The 19,220-nt window shown below is 36.3% G+C and overlaps 1 protein-coding gene across 1 annotated transcript in view; it reads right to left on the reverse strand.

The window, feature by feature from the left end:
* The window catches only part of gnai2b (guanine nucleotide binding protein (G protein), alpha inhibiting activity polypeptide 2b), a 64,686-nt gene that overhangs the window by 8,688 nt on the left and 36,778 nt on the right, over positions 1–19,220 (reverse strand). Inside the window, exons 2-4 of the mRNA XM_036151575.1 lie at positions 13,626–13,668; positions 6,576–6,717; positions 1,744–1,904 (exon numbers count right to left, since the gene is read on the reverse strand). Of these exons, the coding sequence (XP_036007468.1) occupies positions 1,744–1,904; positions 6,576–6,717; positions 13,626–13,668 (346 nt within the window). The remainder of the gene's footprint in view (positions 1–1,743; positions 1,905–6,575; positions 6,718–13,625; positions 13,669–19,220) is intronic.

Here is a 19,220-nt window from a genome sequence, read left to right on the forward strand (position 1 = left end):
ATGGTTTTCATGCTCTGCCGGGTCACTTTGAGATTCTTTTAGACGAGGCTCTGCACAAACTGTAGCTCTGAGTCATTCACTCAACATGTAGCTTACTAATCAACAACGCAAATACGATGATACATATTCGCAAACCTCTCGAATCGGGACAATATTTCCCAAGGGAGGAATCGTGGCCTTATATGTGGAAATTGGGCATCTGATATGCTGAGAGGAAATATCAAATGGAAAGCAGAGACTGTAGCCTCCAGCTGCAGATTGGAGACTCAGAACTCAATTTTGAACAGCCGTATTTCAATTTTTAATGCTGTGTAAAAGGTGTTTTGGGGGGACATTTTAAGCATCACTATACTCATTTTAATGCTTGTGAAAAGATGGACAGCAAGCTTCAAATCTACAAGAGCATCGTAGATCCTGGTGTTATGAGTCTAAGGTAAGGTAAGTTTATTTATATAGCACTTTTCAGTAACAAGACATTCAAAGTGTGTCTATACACACTGAAATGTATATCCAGGACTGTGATAACATTTAAAAGGTGGAAAAATCAGACAATTCTATGATGATAATTTGCTACTTTTCATATGAATTTCATTGTGAATGGCATTTTATAGTGATCCACACAATAATCTGCCTCATGTTGGAATGTTCTGTAACTTGTTTGAAAACACAGACTACAGGGGGAAAAAAAGAAATATCCACACAGCACAAGGTCTGTCTGTATATTTCTGTCCTCCGTTTATCATCATTGTTGGTTTCCCTTTGTCATCTCTTGTGTTTGCTCTAGTTTCTGACAGACTGCTGGTCAGTGGGGGGCCATAGCAGCATCTTCGCCCCGCACAGTCTGGCTGACCCACTTACACAAGGTCTGCATCATCTTCCAAAGCCAGCTTGAAGCTTTAGATGTCCAGCCACCCTACACTTTGTAAAAAGAAATGGATATCTCTAGCATTGATCTGTTCTTCCTGTACGGTTCAATATTTAATGAGCTGTCAAAATCTGAAAGGTGTGCCGGAGAGAAGAAAACATAAATAATTTGCTAAATATCACTTCTTCTCATCACAGCTAGTTTAATATACATCTAAATACACAATCAGAGAATCACTAAATTGATTCAGAAAGGCAAAAAAGAGTCACCTGTGGGTATTACCATTAGCCCTTGAGCAAACATCTTTTTTTGTTCTTACACCCCTGAAGAAAAACTGTATCTTTCTCTTCTTATCAGTTTTCGATATTAAAGATCCAGGCCACAGAAAGGGGAAATGATGGTTAAATGGAAGTTATAGGCCGATTTTCCCAGTCTCCATTACTCCCCCGGAGGACTCGGAGAGGTTTTCACAGCAGCTCATATCAGCGAAGCTGCAAATGGAATCCATCACAATGCCAAGCGAACCGCCTCCTCTAAGGCAGCGGTTTTAAACAGCCATTAATAAAACAAAGACATAAAACTGTCAACAAAATGATGAATCCCGTGCAGGCAGAATATTGCATCTGGACATTTTTCATTATAAAATGAGTACATTTGAGTTAATCAGCTATCTAAAGTGAGTGGCAAAGTGAGAGTTTTCACAAAGCCATTTACATTTACATCTAATTAACAGTTTCTGAAGAAGCACAATGCTCAGAGTTTGAGGATTAAAACGGCAGGTCAACACCCGGCAGAATGATCCAATTTCCTTCACAAAGATCCCAATGTCCTTTCCCCCCCCCCCCCCTCTTTTACATGAAACACCAATCCATACTTACTATGCTGCTGAGTCGTTGAGCTGGTATTCTCGCGACCTCGTAAAGCAACTCTGTATGCCGCTGTCGGCCCACAACCGTCTGATCACGTTGGACAAGTCTTCAGGAAAGATGCCTTGCTCCTCTGCAGCTGCGGCCAGGGCGAAGAGCTGCTGGGCATCGTCCTGCAGGAGAGGCAGTGACATTTACCAACTGGGCCGTTATAATGAACATTTGTGCTGAAAGATAAACATGTGTGAAAATTGTAAGCTTCTAAACTAGAGAAAATATCACGCAGTATTTAGAAATATGCAAATATTTAAATTCAATTAATTAATGTTAAGTTGTAATTTAATAGTGGATAGAAATTGTACCTATGTGGCAAATTTCACTCAAACAGGCTTTTGGGGGTTGTACTTTATACCTAAAGGAGATGCCATATGAATAAAGGAGACTTTTCAGAGAGTTAAATGTCAGTCAATCAATCAATAAATTACTTTATTTTTGTTAAATTATCCAACATTAACACACAATTTCTGATTGTCTGATAAAGTGTTGCATACATAACTGTAAAAAGTATTTTCCCCATCCAAATGTCCTCTGTTTTAGCTTAGTTTATTGACATCTATCAGTTTTACATGTGTTAAAAATCTATTTCTAGGCTTTAGGGACTTGAGCCATTATCCACAAATGGAAAAAATATGTAACAATGGTGAATCCTCCTAAGAGTGACCAGCCTACCAAAATTACTCCGAGAGCACATTGCCAACACATCCAGCAGGTCACAAAAGAAACCAGAAAATATTTACAGCACTGCAGGCCTCACTTGCCCTAGTTAAGCTCAGTGTTTATAATTCAATACCAGGAAAATGGATTGACAAAAGTGGTATCTGTGGGAGAGTTTCAAGGCCACCCAAAGGCTCGTCTCCGTGAAATGAATTCATTTTTGTCTGGTTAATTGACTAACTGTTATAAGAGAAACCTTTGGACAACATGACCAAGATAGATCCAACTCCTGTATGTTGGTTCAGAGATGAATAGCAGGAAATAACAGCTGTCAAAGGAAATAAAACCAAACATTCTCTTAACCATTTTCCTATAATGTTCAGGGTTAAGAGCAACAATTTCCAAACAGAAGATGTTGGCCGCAGTCCAGATAAAAACACTAAAGTCTAATTTGGCTCGAGATCATTTGTTAGAATAGAGCTAAAGAATGTTTCTAGAAATTTAAATTTTTTACGAATGGAGTACAAAAATAGTCTGGAAACGGTCATGCTTCCTGTTTCCTGTTGTTTTTTTGGGGCTGCTTGGCTGTTTTCCACTTTCTGCTCAGCTCCACTCCATTCAGTTAATTAGTGCAGCAGCTACACCTGCTCTGACCTTAATTCCCCGCATGGTCTCACCTGTTACTCTGTTTATTTAAACCTGCCTCTCTCAGCCAGTGACTGCCAGATTGTCTGCAAGCCTAGCGTGAGTTGACGCTAGGATTGCAGATTCTTATTTTGGATTTTCCTGTCTCGCTTTGCTCCCGCTTGGACACCTTATTCGGCTCTCTGGCTTCTGGACACTACTTGGACAGTTTTTGTTTTTTTTGATCACGCATCCTGCCTAGCTATTTGGACTGTTTTGCCTGTTCAGCTGTCATGTGCACATTTTTGTTTACTTAAAAGAAATCTTTTACACACAACACCGTGTCTGCCTTGTTCCCTCTCTGAGCATTACAGTAAAACAAATCTTTCCCATACTCTTTTTCCTTTCTTTTTTTTTTATGCAGACCTTGAAAATACTATAAACTAATTTGATACTTTTCAAATATTTTAAGACTGCATATGATCTGTATTCAAAACATTATCCAACTATAGCTACAAGTTTAAGCTACTGGCAGGAAAACAGCAGCTCCCTTTGTTAGAAGTTCTAATTTACGATATTTATTTAACAGATCTTTCATACTGTTTAATTACTTTTTTTGCAAATTGCTTCTCTATATTTAGCAGAGAAAACTGTCTGGTTTATCATGTATTTGTCGCGTCTGAAATTATTCTTTACAAATACACAGTTCGTTGTGATGGCATTTACTCATCCAAACCATAAGTGGTTGGCAGTAAAAGTGCTTAGCTTCAGCATTCAGACAGTTTGTAACCCATGCTGTCACTCTGCTGTAATGTAATGCGTATGTTTGAATTTTCCATGCTCCCTCACCCAAACCAAGTATCCAGCTAAATGGGTAAAATTGATTTCATGTACAATTTTGTGTTTGTGTAAACTGGCAACGATGTGAGCTTGCTTGCGCGTGTGCACTTCTCACCAGAGCTGATATATCCAAGTGCAGGCAGGCCAGCGCGCTAATTGCTGTGCGTAGGAGTGTGAGAGTGCCGTCACGTACACACAGCCATTTAACAGATAGGTTGGTGAGGGAAAAAAGCCACACGCAAACACACACATCCACCACTACAGCAGTGTCCTCAACCTTCTGATTACAGCTTTAGTTGCTGAGCACATACGCTGGCTTCACTGCAAGTTCACAATGACACACAGTTCAGCCAGGGTTGACTGTGACTTTTCCTCGGTTGGAAAGTTTTTACAGGATGGAGCGGACAGCATCCACGCCAGGATAGATGAACTGCAGATTGAAATTCTATATAAGCCCCGAAAAGTGCATGTTTCTGTATAAAACACCTATAAACATGGCTGAGCAATAATCATTGAATCATAATTAGGACTTATTATTAAAGGCCGAACAATAGATTAAAACATACTTTGACTGTTATAGCAGAACTGAGTGGTATAGGTGCCTAATTGACTTTTGTTACAATCTCATTCCCCAAGCTAAGCCATTCCCTCTCCCTCTGTCCTTCCCAGAAACAGACTAAAAAATAAATTACCCCTTTGCAAAACAATTGCTAAAAAAATGGTCTTAGGATGTGGTGCTCATCACAGCACAGAAAGAGCTCCCCTGAAATGCCTTTTGATCAAAGTATAAATTAGAAGCCTGATAAACTCACAGTTTTTTGTCATTTCTGATCTAAACTCTTACTGAGCAGATTACAAAACCAGCGAGATGACAAGGGCAAAGGATGCATTTATTCATTATGCACCAAACCAATGCAGCAATCTCCCATTATCGTTTAAGAACTGCTCATTCTTTGAAACTTGAAAAAGGGATTTTGAACTCAGCTTTTTCCTGTTTCTTTAAAATAGACCCAATCTGAATATTACGGTTTACTTTTAGAAGTCATTGTTATAAAAAAAATATTAATTTAATTGCTCTACTCATATCTTCTCCTACTCTTATTTTGTCTGTAATGCATGTATCTGTTTATGTGACAGGACTGCACTTCAGTACAGATGATTTTTTGTTGGTGGCATTTTGTTTTTCCATTTTTAAGCTTTTCTCTGTAAAGCACTTTGGAAAAACTAATGGGCGGAATTCTCTATCTATACTCAAAGATTTATTTTTTTGTATATCCAGATTTGGCCTAAACAGGAGGGATAGAGGGTAAAATTTGATTCTTTGTCACCAAAACTAACCAACTAATGAGTTCACAGACGTGCAAGGCAGGAATCTATCATGTTAAGCTTGCCAACCTGTGAATTGGACAAAGGTGACACCCCTGAGACAAAAAACAGTCATCAGGTTCTCCTTGTAGTCTATAGCAGGCTCAATAGTTCTGACTGCAAAATCACAAGGTGGTGAAACTTAAACATCTAATTAAAAACTAATCTAGTTTTCTGAAGAATGAGACACATTTTGTTCCAGTTAAAGCCCATGGGACACATACCAATACTGACAAGGCTACCACACCCAGGTAGATCTGGCAATGACAGAACTATTTATATGTAAGAGAATTTTATTTTGGGCAATAGGCAGTCATAAAATATAACTCTGTGCTATTTTTCCCCCTTTTTAAAAAAAAAAAAAAAAAGAGGAAATTTAACAATGCGTCCATGTCTGAACTCTTTCTGTTACAGCTGGGCAACTTCAGCAGGTTATACATTGATTCATCTGCCGATTCTACAGACAGCTTCCGTTCGCACTTTTGAATAACCCCAATCCCCAGAAGACTCATCGGTTGCTCCTTCTGTAGTTGCTTCACATATTTATAAGTTTCAGACTCCAACGTGTCGATTTCAGCTCTCAGAGAGAGAAAATCTAAGATGGAGGGGATGATGAATCCAGCAAGGCAGACACCGTTTCCCTGCAGGTCACAGTGATACATCAGCGAGACATCACACCATGTTCCAGTTTCTACCACATCAATGTTTCTTCAGACAAAAAAAAAAAGGCTGCTGTGAACAGGTGCATGCTGGAAGCCACACAATCCTACATTTGTTTTACTGGCACAGCTTGCTGGTGTTATCGACTGAACAAGAATTGCCAGGAGGATGTGAGAAGCGGACCTGGTTTCCCAGAGACGTCTGAGCCTTAAAATACTCTTTGTTGACCAAGTTGCCCTGGGATAGGTCCAAGTCAGAGAGTCAAATGTTTGTGCCAGTGAAAACAAGTGGATCATCCAGGTAAGTTTGGACAAGAGTGAGTTTATAAAACAAAGCTAAACACTGGTGAATTCAGTTCTGGGAAAGCATATTGTTGGCTTTAAAGTCTGAACTTGACACAGAGCAGGAAGACCGTGTGGATAAACGAGGGTTTGCTGAGGCCAAAGGGAGACATTGATCCACTTATGTTCAACAACAACACCTTAGGATTCACTTGTTTTTAATTAGGACTACTTGCCTTTAGCCTGATTGTTAACAATAACAGGTGGGGCATTTTCCTGGAAATGAAATCAAGTGCAGACGCTTTTATAATTTTCACAAACGTTAGCCTTTGATCCATGTCTTGTGCTTGTGTGTCTTACCGCTCTGGCAGGGTCACTGTAGTCTATCTTGAGGCTGGTCATGGCTTTAACAATGGCCATAATCGACTGAATTGTGTTACTGTAAACAACCGCTCGATACTGCTTACACTCATCTTCTGAGTAGCCGTCTTCATGAATGATCCTAAAAATATCAGAAAAACATGCAGCATTTATACCAGTGAAAACCAATGGTTATATGCACAGACCAGAGTTAACACACTTTACCTCAAAACATGCTTTACTAAAACAAGGTTTCACTGCCCTGCTACACTTAGAAAGACTGAGTATCACTGCAGAAATATGTTCCTGAAAGTAACAGCATAAACACATCAGGTACAAATAAAGATTCATATACATTTTTCATGTCAAAATTAATTATTTTCCAGGTTAAGGACCCCCATAATTATTACTTTTGGATGGATGGATGGATGGATGGATGGATGGATGGATGGATGGATGGATGGATGGATGGATGGATGGATGGATGGAAAGGATCTGAATTTAGGTAAAAATAAGTAAAAACCTCTTCCATTATATTTGAACAGTTTTATCCAATTTATTTATTGTGTGGATTGTTTGCTTCAGCTACTTGGTGAGATCCTTTTAATTGGAGCCAGAGTGGTGACAGCACATTGTGTTTATAATAGTCGTGATGCCAAACTCTACGCAATAAATTACATATAGTGCTGCCAGCCAGGTGTGGCTAATAAAGTAAGCACGTAAAACTTTATTTATATAAACACATTTTTTCAGACAGGTGTCACAAAGTGCCTTAGAAGAATGGTAAGTCCAACAAAATACACAGCAATGCACAACAGTGAAGAAAAAAACCCAATACAGCTATAAATGCAAATCATAAAAGGTTACCTCTAAGGCTCTTGGAATTAAAATTGGATTCACAGCATTCTAAAAACATATGCACAGAGTCCAAACCCCGTAGGAAGATAAGCAGCACATTCCACAGCCTGGGTGCAGCACCTTGGAAAGATCGGCCTCCTCGTGTTCTGAAGTGTATGGGGGACTTATACAAGGTTTTGATTTGAAGACCTCAGGGTACACGGGTAGAGATATGCATTCAAATTAAATCAGAAATAAACAGAGTCTGTACATGTATAATGGTAAACAACCTGTACTTGTATAGTGCTTTATTAATTCCAGAGGACCCCAGAGCACTTCACACCACGTTCAGTAGTGAGGCAGCCATACATTGGCACCACCAGGCCCTCTGACCACGTCAGCAGGCAATACGGGTCACTGCAAAAAAGGATCTAAAAACAAGTAAAATGTTCTTAAAGTTAGTCTATTCGTCCTTGATTTGAGCCAGTAAATCATTATCTGCCAGTGGAATGAGTATTTTTGCCCCTAAAATAAGATAATTAGAGATAATTAATGGAGATGAATTGTTCCTATTTTAAGTGGAAAAATCTTATTCTATTGGCAAATCATCTTATTTACCTGCTCAAATCAAGGACAAATAGACTAACTTTAAAGAAAATATGACTTATTTTTAGTTCTGCTTTTGCAGTGGAAGTGTCTTGCCCAGGGACACAACAGCTGAGATGGTTAGAGCAGAGGTTCAAACCGGCAACCCACTGGTTACAGGACAAACTCCCTAGGTCCTTGCGCCACTGTTGCCCCAACCTTTCAAGGTTAAGATTAAAATTGGAAAATGGAAGCTAGCTCTGATTGACAGCTGTGTAGGGACTTTTAAACAAGTTATTTGAGTTCCTCTTTCTGAGCAAGTCATTAGTTTTGCAGCAGAGTTTTGAACAACCTGAATATGAGCCAGGCTCCTCTTAATGAAACAAGTAAACAGACCAGTCATGTAGACAATAGACCAGTCTACATGACTGGACTATTGTCAAGTCTACATGACTGGACTGTAAACATAAATTATCTTCTCAAACTTTCTTGTTGATACTACTAAGTTTTGAGATGTTCCTCAAATGAAAAAAAAATATACTCCAGGGAAGTATCTGGATCAAAAATACAAAATTCCTGAGTAAACGTTTCTGTGAGAGTCTTAAATCATCCAGTTACTGTTTAATATCAAACATGGCACTGTATGGTGCAATAATCAAAAGTTTGCTTTATGTTTCTTAAGCAATTAATTAATGTGGACAGTTTGTGGACCTGAATAGCTGAATGTCATCTGCAAAAGGGTGATAAGAAACATCACTAAAATGCTAAATGATCTAGTCTAAAGGAACAATATATAATAAAGATAATATAGATCCCAGCAAGGGGGCCTGAGGAACTGGACAAAGCAGCTTAGTAGATTCAAACATAATCAAGTTTGCAGAGACACTGAAACTCCTAACAGATATGTAGGATAAAAACCAGTTCAGGACCAACCCAGACATCCTAACCAGATTCCTCAGTTGGTTTATCAGAACAGTAGTATTAACTATGTTAAAAACTGAGAAGAGGGTCTAACCAGGATTGTATATTTTCCAGGACCGGATAACTTCCAAATATTAAGTAGTGCTGTTTTAGTAGAATGCATTTAGCAAAAAACAGATTGAAGGCACTCATAGATGTTGCTGTTTTTCTCAAGTAGGCTGTAAATTGTGCAGCAACTGCCTTCTCAAAAAGCTTTGACATAAAAAGATGTTTGGAAATCTGTCCTATAATTTTGATGTAATGCTGAGTCCAAGTTGAGTTTTTTAAGCTGGATAAATATTAGCCATATTAATCCGACAGTAGGTGAACTGGCTGCTTACTGCAGTGTGAGATCATTATTGAGACGTTGCTGTGACATTTAAGTCATTATTGCATTGTTTCTGTAGCAGTGGAGGACATGTGTGGTACATCTGATGGTGGTAAATAGGTTCAGCAAAAAGTCAAAATATTTAGGCTTACTGTTAAGAGTTATTTGCCTTAGGATTTAACATACTAATATAACAGGAGTTCACTGCCTAAAAAAAAAAAAAGAAAAAAAAACAATGCTTTACTTCACAAATGGATAATCATCAACTTCACTTGGTTTTGTCAGATGAAGAAGCAGTGTCAACTGAGAAAGCTCTTTTTCTGAGAGCAAGCTTATTTTCCTAGCTTGCTAGGGCATGACACAGTGGGCAACAGGGTTGGAAATATAAGAATAGACTTGAAAGAAGTGTAGCTCTGTTGCTCTCAAAGCTAAATCACTGAAAAAAACACTGTAATTGAACAACAAGCTAATTGTCATAGGTAAAGCCATGAAGGAGAAAAGTTTAAAGAGTGCTGTTATTTATTTATTCATGAACGCCATCTGTCAGATGTCTCTGAAAAGCTGATCAAAAGCCAAAATAACCCACCGCTGCTGTGCAGAGAGGAGATCTAAACACGTGCATTCATACAAAAAGGTTGTTGATGAGACATTAACAAATAAAGGGCAACATGTCAAAAGAAACATCTCGCAAATATCTTAGAGACCTTGAAAGGTTATTTAGAGGAGATTGCATCTTATTAAAAAGGCACACAATGTTGGTAGGATGCAGAATAACGGGTAGCTCTGCTGTGTTGATTTTTACACTTATTTTCTTAGAATTTCCTACAAATTAACAAAAGTTTATAAACAGTATCCATGCAACATCAAATGTTATTAGTACCTTAAGATTAAAAAGTATGTTTTAAAAATAAAATAATAATAATAATAATAATAATAATAATAATAATAATAATAATAATAATAAAAATAATAACAGAAGACAATATAACTAAGACCTGGCACCTCTGATATTCCTGAACAGTTCCTATTAAATCAATTTAACCAAACAACTTTTTTATAGACTTTAAGTTTAATGGTCGAGTAGGTAAGTAACCTATGAATTTAAATTCCCATGGGCTATAAAGCTGCTTTAAACCAAACACATTTCTCAAAGCCCCTCTTCAAAATAGGCAAAACAAGAAAACATGCAATTTAATATAGGCAAAAGTGTTTTTTTTTAAAAAAAAGCTAATGTTTTTTTTAGAAAATTGCTACTTGTCTGTAGCTAGAATACACTATGATAATATACATAAACAATTAGAGCAACATTTTTGAAGGATGAATTCTAAATATGTCAAATCATATTTCTCATTCATTTCATAATAATCTGTATATTTATTCACCTGCAAATAAATTAATTATACATATCAAGGGTTATACTTATTATTAATCCCACTAAGGCCTATTTACTGATGATTTTGTGAAGTAATGTAGTGAACTTAGGCAACATAAAACGGTAATTCCACACTCCCCTTCATTCAGATGAAGGGAACGTCGAAAACATTATCTTGGCTGACAAAAGGTTTGAGGTTTACCCCTCTCTGCAAAGTTTGAAGACAAGGTTTCACCAGTTATAGTTTGAAAAACCCCAGTTTGAGAAAGATTGGATGTGGTGATTCAAAACCCCTCCATACTATGTAAGTTACTTCCACCAGAACACCAGGGATGGAACAAGATAGGGGGGGGCAGGATCAAGCTGCTGGCACACTTGTTGAACTGACTTAGATTTTAGCTGAGAAATGGGATGAGGAAATGAAGAAATACAAAACAGACTGAAAACTATTTGGTTCCCACCAAAAAGGCTCCTCAGATTGGAAAACTATTGGTTCTGGTTCAGTTCATTTTATTGACTTTGTGGTTCCATTGATCCATCAAGTCAGCCATTTATTCATACATTCATTGATAATTAAAAACCTTAAAAACAACTAAACCTTTGACAAACAAGGCTGTGCAATGGAACTAATTTTTTTGCCACTACACATTGTGAGGATTTGGGTTAGTGGTTGAGTAAGCTAAAAAAAACAACATTTTTTTCACAATTTCTAACTTTTAGAGAACTCCGGGAGAACGTGGCACATTGGAGTCAGAAAGTCTTCATAACAATCATCTGTTTCAAAGATTTTGTATAGGTTGTTGTATTTTATGCCAGAATGAATTTCACACACTGGCACATTTGGCCACATCATTGGTGTCAGTGTCTAATTGTAGACAATGTCAACAAGTATGTGGCACACAATCAGACACATCTCAAAGAGTTCAAAGATTTGATGCATCCACAGTTCCAGCATTGATTCTAAGAGCTTAAAATAGAAATCAGTCTGGTTAAAAAGTGGCTAACCATCCATGTAACCAGTCAATAATCTGTCACAGCCGTATTACATTAAAACAGCCAATGATACACGCTATTACGCTGCTTGAGGGTCAATAAAGACTCAACGACTGACCTCACATACATTTCATTACCCTCTCAGGGAAAAAACGAGCAAATCGGGTCCTTGAAGAACACATGAACACAGAGAGCGCTCTCACCTGACCATCGAGTGCAAATTGTCAGGCGATAAGCTAAATAAAGTGTTTAATAATAATTTGCAGTGAGGATATTTAGCAACATGTCAACCACAGTGTACAATTACAGATTAAACTAATACCAGCATGATTTTTTTCCTTTGCTGTCAAAAGGCAGTCTGTATACTTTGCACCATTTCTCATCAAGGTTCTTTCATTTTCAAAGTCAAATTCAATGATTTTCAAGGACTAAAATCTTCAAGGTTTGTTGTCTTGTTAGCATTTGATTAAAGTATAAATACAAATTCTTACAAATTTGCCATAAAATCTGCACAGTAACATCATAACTATTGAACCAGCAAACACTGTGAAGGGCTAGATAATGGATGGATGGATGGATGGATGGATGGATGGATGGATGGATGGATGGATGGATGGAGGACAGACAGCTGGATAGACATATTGAATCATTTGAAAATGAAATAATCAATAGTCTGAAAATATATTTTTTTTGTTTAATTCCTTATTTGCTACTCATGCAGATGAAGAAAAAACATTGAAAAAAAATCCCAGATTGCAGAGGAACCCTCTCTTAGCTTGATGTACAGTAAGATCTGCAGAATTCGCATAACCACATTGTTGAACTGCATCATCTCTGCAGCATTCAGCTGATGCAGTCTGCTAAATCTATCCATTATAGATTGTGACAGTAAGCACTCAAATGACGGAAGTGTTTGCATGCACAAATGTATATTTCCACTCAGATGCATCAGGCTGCACAACAAAGTGCTGAAATAGCAATCTGAGACAATGTTCTATTAATTCTAAAGTCAAGCTGCCTGATGGAATAAACTGAAGTGATTAATGACGACCAGAGGTAAGTTATTATGAAATCTCATTTGTTGTTTTAAGACTGTGCGATGCAAAAAAAAAAGGAACTAAATGTATGTAAACATTTTCTTGAAATGAATGTATTTTTACTTGATTTGAGCAGGTAAATAAGATTATTTGCCAATGGAATTACTATTGTACCTCTAAAATAAGATAATTAGATATACTGCACTTGACATAAGATGATGGAGATGAATTGCTGCTATTGTTCCTATTTGAAGTGCAAAAATCTTATTCCGTTGGCAAACAGTCTTTACTTACTTTTAGTCCTCATCTTGGACTTGGATTTCTAATCACTTTTGTCGCATGTGGTGATTTGTGTGTCTCAATGTATTAATTTAATTATTACAAAAACAAGGGACTGCTTGCACTTAGACTCATGATAAACTGAGTAAGTACCTAGTTAGCCCTGGGGAATGTGAATAATTTAGTTTCCTCAGCTAGGTGTACGTTTGTGGATTTACTGAATTCATCAATAAAATAAGTTCCTCTGTGAAAACAGACTTATCTCACAGGAATAAATAAAAAGTAAAAAAAAAGCTTCAAGTATTTCTGGAAACCATTTTGCAAGAATACAGATTTAGCATCTCTTATAATAACATCACCGCAAACTATTGATGTTTTGGTTTAGAACATATACAATCAGAGAAGCCACACACAAAAGATAAGTGGGCCTTTAAAATGTCCAATAGTATAAACACGAAGATAATGTACTTCTCTACATAAAAGAAGCTTGCTTTTATTTCTTCCTCAACACAAGAAACAAAAGCACTGCATCAGAAGACAACAAGATGTTGAAGTTGCAAATTAATTACTCCGGTTTTAATGAAGCACATGATTCATTTCAGGTAACATAAATGAGCAAAAGCTGACATTTAAATAAAATAACAGGGTTCTTGACTTACTTCATTTGCTTTACAATGGTGCTCTTCCCAGACTCCCCAGCACCTGTTGACAAAACAAAATATTAAGAGTCACACATAAATCTAAGGCCAGCGTTGTCTTTGTAAATGTGACTGCATAATTAGAACAAAGTTCAGCTGCATGGAAACATGACCCAGCGTTGGCCTGGCTCTGAAATCATTTTTGTCCTCTGGGTTGTTTACGCTTATTTATGTTCCCATTTGTGCGGACGTGATCCACAGATATGATTTCCCCCCATTAACTCCAATGTTTGTGTGTTACGCTAAAAAAAAAGAAGAGTATAGGGAACAGATAAACTATTAAACAAAATGCCGCGAAATAGTTAACAAAAAAACTGAACTTTGACATTTTATTGCAATTTTAACTGTAAACCTATTGTACATTTATTCATTATTTTTTTCCAATTCATTTAACTTAACTCTGCTCACAAACCCATAAATACAGCAAAAGGGAGAAATTTTCATATTTTGATTGCTTTAGAAACTTTATTTTTAAAGGGATTTTAGATAAGCTTTCAAAAATGACAATTATAGCAGTTTAGTAATACACTTGTGTGCTAAGACCACATTTCATGCTTTTAAGGTTTATCACAGTTGCCAAAAATCAAACAATAAGTAGTTTGCAGATCTATTATTGTCTGCTGTAAAGAGCAACAGTTCCCTTTTTAACAAAGCAATTCAAGTGAAAAACAGGTGTGTTTTAGCACTGGGAGTCAGACTATGTCTTAGTTTTAGTAATGTGTTAAAAGCTAATTAAACTGTTCTTGTGTAGAAAAACATGTTTAAATTAAGTTAAATATGGTTAGGGTGTATACTTAATAATTGTGGACCATAAGGTCTTTAAATTGTTGAAATTACGTGTTGTGGCAGATTTGTTTTCTCTTTTTTTGTCAGAATGTAAGGTTTTCTGTAAGTCCTGAATTAATGGTGAACGGGCATTAATAGGCTTTAGCTTTTTGCTTTGGTTTGTTCATAAAGTAAAAAAAAAATTACTGTTTGGTATATATTTTTGAGTTGAAATTGAGTTATTCATGCTTTTTTCTTTATTCCCTCAAAATCATTACCTACATTTTGTCCATGTTGAAAAGGGAAAGACTAAAACAGAAATGAACAAAGAAGAAACACACAGACAAGTTTCCCCATCTATTGAAGCTTCATTCTTTTTAATGACATTTTAAAACAAAAAACTAAAACTAGAATTAGTGCCTAATTGTGAAATAAACAGTCAACCGCAGGCTTGCTTTATTGAGGGAGATAATCTGGTAAATTATTTTAAAGATCAGAAAGACTGAAGTGCTAGTGTGTGCTTATTTTTTATTTTTTTTTCAATCTATATAAAGCTATTAATTCCCAGTATTTGCATTACTTCTGCACCTGATTCACAAAGCAGATTGCAGATTTCAGTAGATGCGTGCAGTAGATATACACACATCTCTTAAGTCAAAGAAAATGGGAGCAATTTGCACCTATTTTTGCACCAGGTGGTGGTTGTCCCATCTTGAGGCTCAAATACAACAGGTAGAATGAGGCAAAATGATCAATGCGAGCGAGATAAATCACTTAATGTTGTTTACTGACGAGACAAAAGTCCTCCAAGATCTTGCTTTCAAATGAAAGTCCCATAAAACTCCTTCCAACAACTGCTAAACTGGCCCAAGGCTACTGGATCCACCGGCGGCACTATAATCAACTAATAATCAAAAGCTCACCACATTTACACTTAAACAGATGTTTTGTCCATGTTATCTAACATGTATTTTTATGTTTCTGCTTTATTAAAACAAATACATGAATGAATTCTGAAAGGCAAGCTTCTAAATATTGTTTAGCACTTATCTGGATAATATGAAGTAACAAGATAATTGCCAGCATTTAACACATCAAATCTCCAACAACAAAGTTTTTTTGTTTTTTTTATCAGTTTTGTTTAAATCTTCAGTTTTACCCGGCCCTACTTCCATAGAGATCAGCAAAGACTGCCTTTGACGAGATAAAGAGCAGCAAATGATGTAATGCTTCATATGACTTGAATGTTGTAGTTTAAAAATGTCCTGCATAAAGATAAAGTGGAGTGTTACTCTCACAGCAGGGACACACACGTTGAAGGGCACCTTTCTGGGACAAAAATAAAACCCTTCCATTAATATTTGAGGCCTAGGAGGAGGTGAACGTCTGTAAAAAGAAAGAAAAAGAGGTGAGCCCCCTAATTACTCATCCAAGATGGTTTAAGAGAATAAGACACTGTTGTGCTGCTTGAGGGGAACAACTTTGGATCGCTTTCATATTTTACAGGCAAATGTCAGCTTGTTGCAAACTAAAGGAGTAAACAGTGCAAACTAAACATTCTTCTCGTCACATAGCTTTGGGCTGAAATTAAATTATGAAACGATTTCTGGAATAGGTCATTATCGTTTGGCTTTCTTAGTATTCCAAAACAAAAAGAAAGAACTGCCTAACTACAATTTGTTGTTTTTGAAGGTAACTAATAATACAATCTTTACCTTAAATCGCAGTAAGCATCGTGAAAATGAAGCTGCTGGTATTATTATTATGATATAAAAGCTAAGCAGACATACACAGATTCCATCCAGATTAACCAAAGGTATCATAAAATAACAGTCCTGTGCTTGTTTTTTTATTTTTTATTATTATCATTACCCAGCAAGTCTAAGTGTTACATAAACACTGTGACAGCAGGAAAACAATTTATGGAGCCTGTGACCTCACCTCGACCCACTATCCATCCATCAGCCGCTGCCTTCTGGTCCACAATTATCATCTACTGACTATATTATGTCAGCGTAGATAGCAAAACTCCCTGAATGTGCTTGTAGAAGACAATATTATTATGACTGTTTTATGACAATTACTCCATAGAAATTGGAACATTTCTGTTTGGTGTTAGCACTGTGCATGGTTTATGTGGGAAACCTTGTTATCCATAAACCATTTCCCTACTTTTTTCTGTAAAGGCTGGGGTTAAAAATTATTCTAAATAGTGAAAAAACAAATATATTTCTCTTCACATTTTAGGTTTTCGTTGCCAAACAAAATAATCCGTCATTTTTAAGTTCTTCTGGGACATTAAATAGGGCTGGTGTTTAGTTGCCATTTTAGGCACAGTGACATGTAAAGAAGAATCAATATTCTAGCCATTTACATTTTTCTAAAAGTTCTGATTAAAAAAAAAAGTGTTTGAAAAGAAGAAAACGTGATCAACAATCTTACTGAGATAAACAATATGGTAAGGCAAAATTTTTATTTAACAACAGCCTTGAACTATTTCCTTTTTGTCAACTAACCACTCTGCTAACCCCTTGGCTATCTTAGTTTTGAGTTAGGGGCCAACCAGTCCCGACGCTTGTGATGGCTAGATACAAGACATTGCCATTTAACATCAAGACTGCAGCACTGTAAAAAATGAAATTAGAAAAAAAAAAAAAAAAAAAAACTACTGAAACCCTACATTGTTGTTTATGTCGAAGCTAATTCTACAACTGCAACTACAGAATGTTGCTGAATAAAGCCTAACTGTTACTATCCATTGTTAAAAACACCACTGCTGAATTTGTCCACACCTATCCCTGCTAAGGTTTATTTCTGGCATCCCTTGTTAGAGTAGGAACACGGAAAAGGCAGGTCTGCACATCTTTGCATAAAAAAGGTCTATTTGTCATACATATTTTTAGGGAAGCTTATAGTAAAACTGCCATCTGAAATCTACCTACAATTGGCAGGGGTAATTAATTATACAGCAATTGTGAATGGTAAAACAAACCATTATAAGTTAAGATGTTAAATGATAACAAGTAAATTCTGAACCTAATTCCAGTCTTCTAAACATCTGAGATATAATAAGCAATCCTAAAGCTGATAGCTTGTGTTAGCTGTTTAATTATTCAAAAGGTAAACAGTGCAAACATTAATTTATCAGAGTGGCACACCACAACTTTCATCTTTAAACCTGATAGAAACAGCAAACAAACACGCAAAGGCTTCATTATAAGGGGACATTAAAAAGAGAGATTTTGTTAACACCCATGGATATCAGGATGGTTTTACAAGGCAAAAAATGACTGCTTACACAACAGATCTTAAAACGTACACAAATATCTCCTTAATGATCTATTTTGCATAGAACATTGAATTAATTCAATTAGAAATGCCACATGAAGTCTGGGATTCTGCAGAGTTGGTACACAGTGGGGGCAGCTCAGTTGCACAGACACATCTATCTGCAGACCTCAAAACTTCGACTTTTTATTGTCGGTACAGCAGAATCTGGATCGCTTCCATTTCATGCTTCATTAAACCCAACTATTCATAGAGGTTCTCATGCTTTTTTCCAGTGTCATAAAAAAGATCAGTGATACTAACATAATCCCCTGCAAGAAAATCGAACTTACCCAGGGTCAAGAAAAGAAAAAAAAACATAACTCTCATTTTATTCTCTCACAAGCCATGAGGTGAGAGAGTTCGGCAGCTCTCTCTGTTACTCACTACTGATGACACAGAGAAGCTGTTCGACAAATGGATCAGAAATCCTGATATCTTAGTGCAAATAAATTTCCATTCAGGGAATATACCAATGAGACATATTATTCTAACAAAATCTATTGTCATTCGTTTATTTTGTTACCAAAAACTTGTCAGAGTTTAAACATTTAATCATAAACCCTCTGAACAATATTTATTCAAACACATTTATTATTTATTATATTATATTAGATTTTTTTATATATATATATATATATATATATATATATATATATATATATATATATATATATATATATATATATATATATATATATATATATATATATATATATATATATATATATACTGTTTTTGCCTGAGCTTATAATATGAAAAATGAATAATCACTTACAGCAGTGAGTATTTAGTAAAAATCATTACTAAATGAAAATTTCATTCTGCTTCAGGGTGGATTGTTATTTTTTATTGTCTATGTCAGATCTATTGAATATAAAACTGACACGTTCTAAACAGGATACAAAGGTGTTTTAAGTAATTTCACAGAGCAAGGTTTCATACTTTGTCAAGATGTAACTGACTCCTAACACACTGTGTAAGAAAGAGGAAGCCTCTTAATGGTTAATTCACTAAGTGGCTTTGATTGATAATATTGTCTTTCACCAAAGGCAGTGTGATCAGCTCATTCCATCTAACATTGCTTAGTAAATGTATCTATATTTTTCTTTTTTATATAAGAACAACCAGCCAGCGCTGCTCACTGTGCTCAAGTGGATAATTTTTTGTTATTAACACAACACACTCACAGCTGGAACCACAATCAGTCGATGTCTGTTTGATGAGTATGGAGTCATACTGCTCCCTCACCACATGCCCACAAGGAGAGGTTTATATTGTGCCGGATGTCTGCTTCTTCATCTTCAAATCATGACCTGTCGGGGGTGGATATAGATCTGAACTGGCATAGGGTGCACGGTTTAATACGCCGTTTGGATCTAACGCCTGGAGTGTTATTAATCAGCACACAATGCTGATGTAATGGACATCCTTTGTTTGGTCACTGTGACTAAGCGAAGGTGT

This window comes from Fundulus heteroclitus, chromosome 20 (genome assembly GCF_011125445.2).
Source record: "Fundulus heteroclitus isolate FHET01 chromosome 20, MU-UCD_Fhet_4.1, whole genome shotgun sequence".
Lineage (NCBI taxonomy): Eukaryota > Metazoa > Chordata > Actinopteri > Cyprinodontiformes > Fundulidae > Fundulus > Fundulus heteroclitus.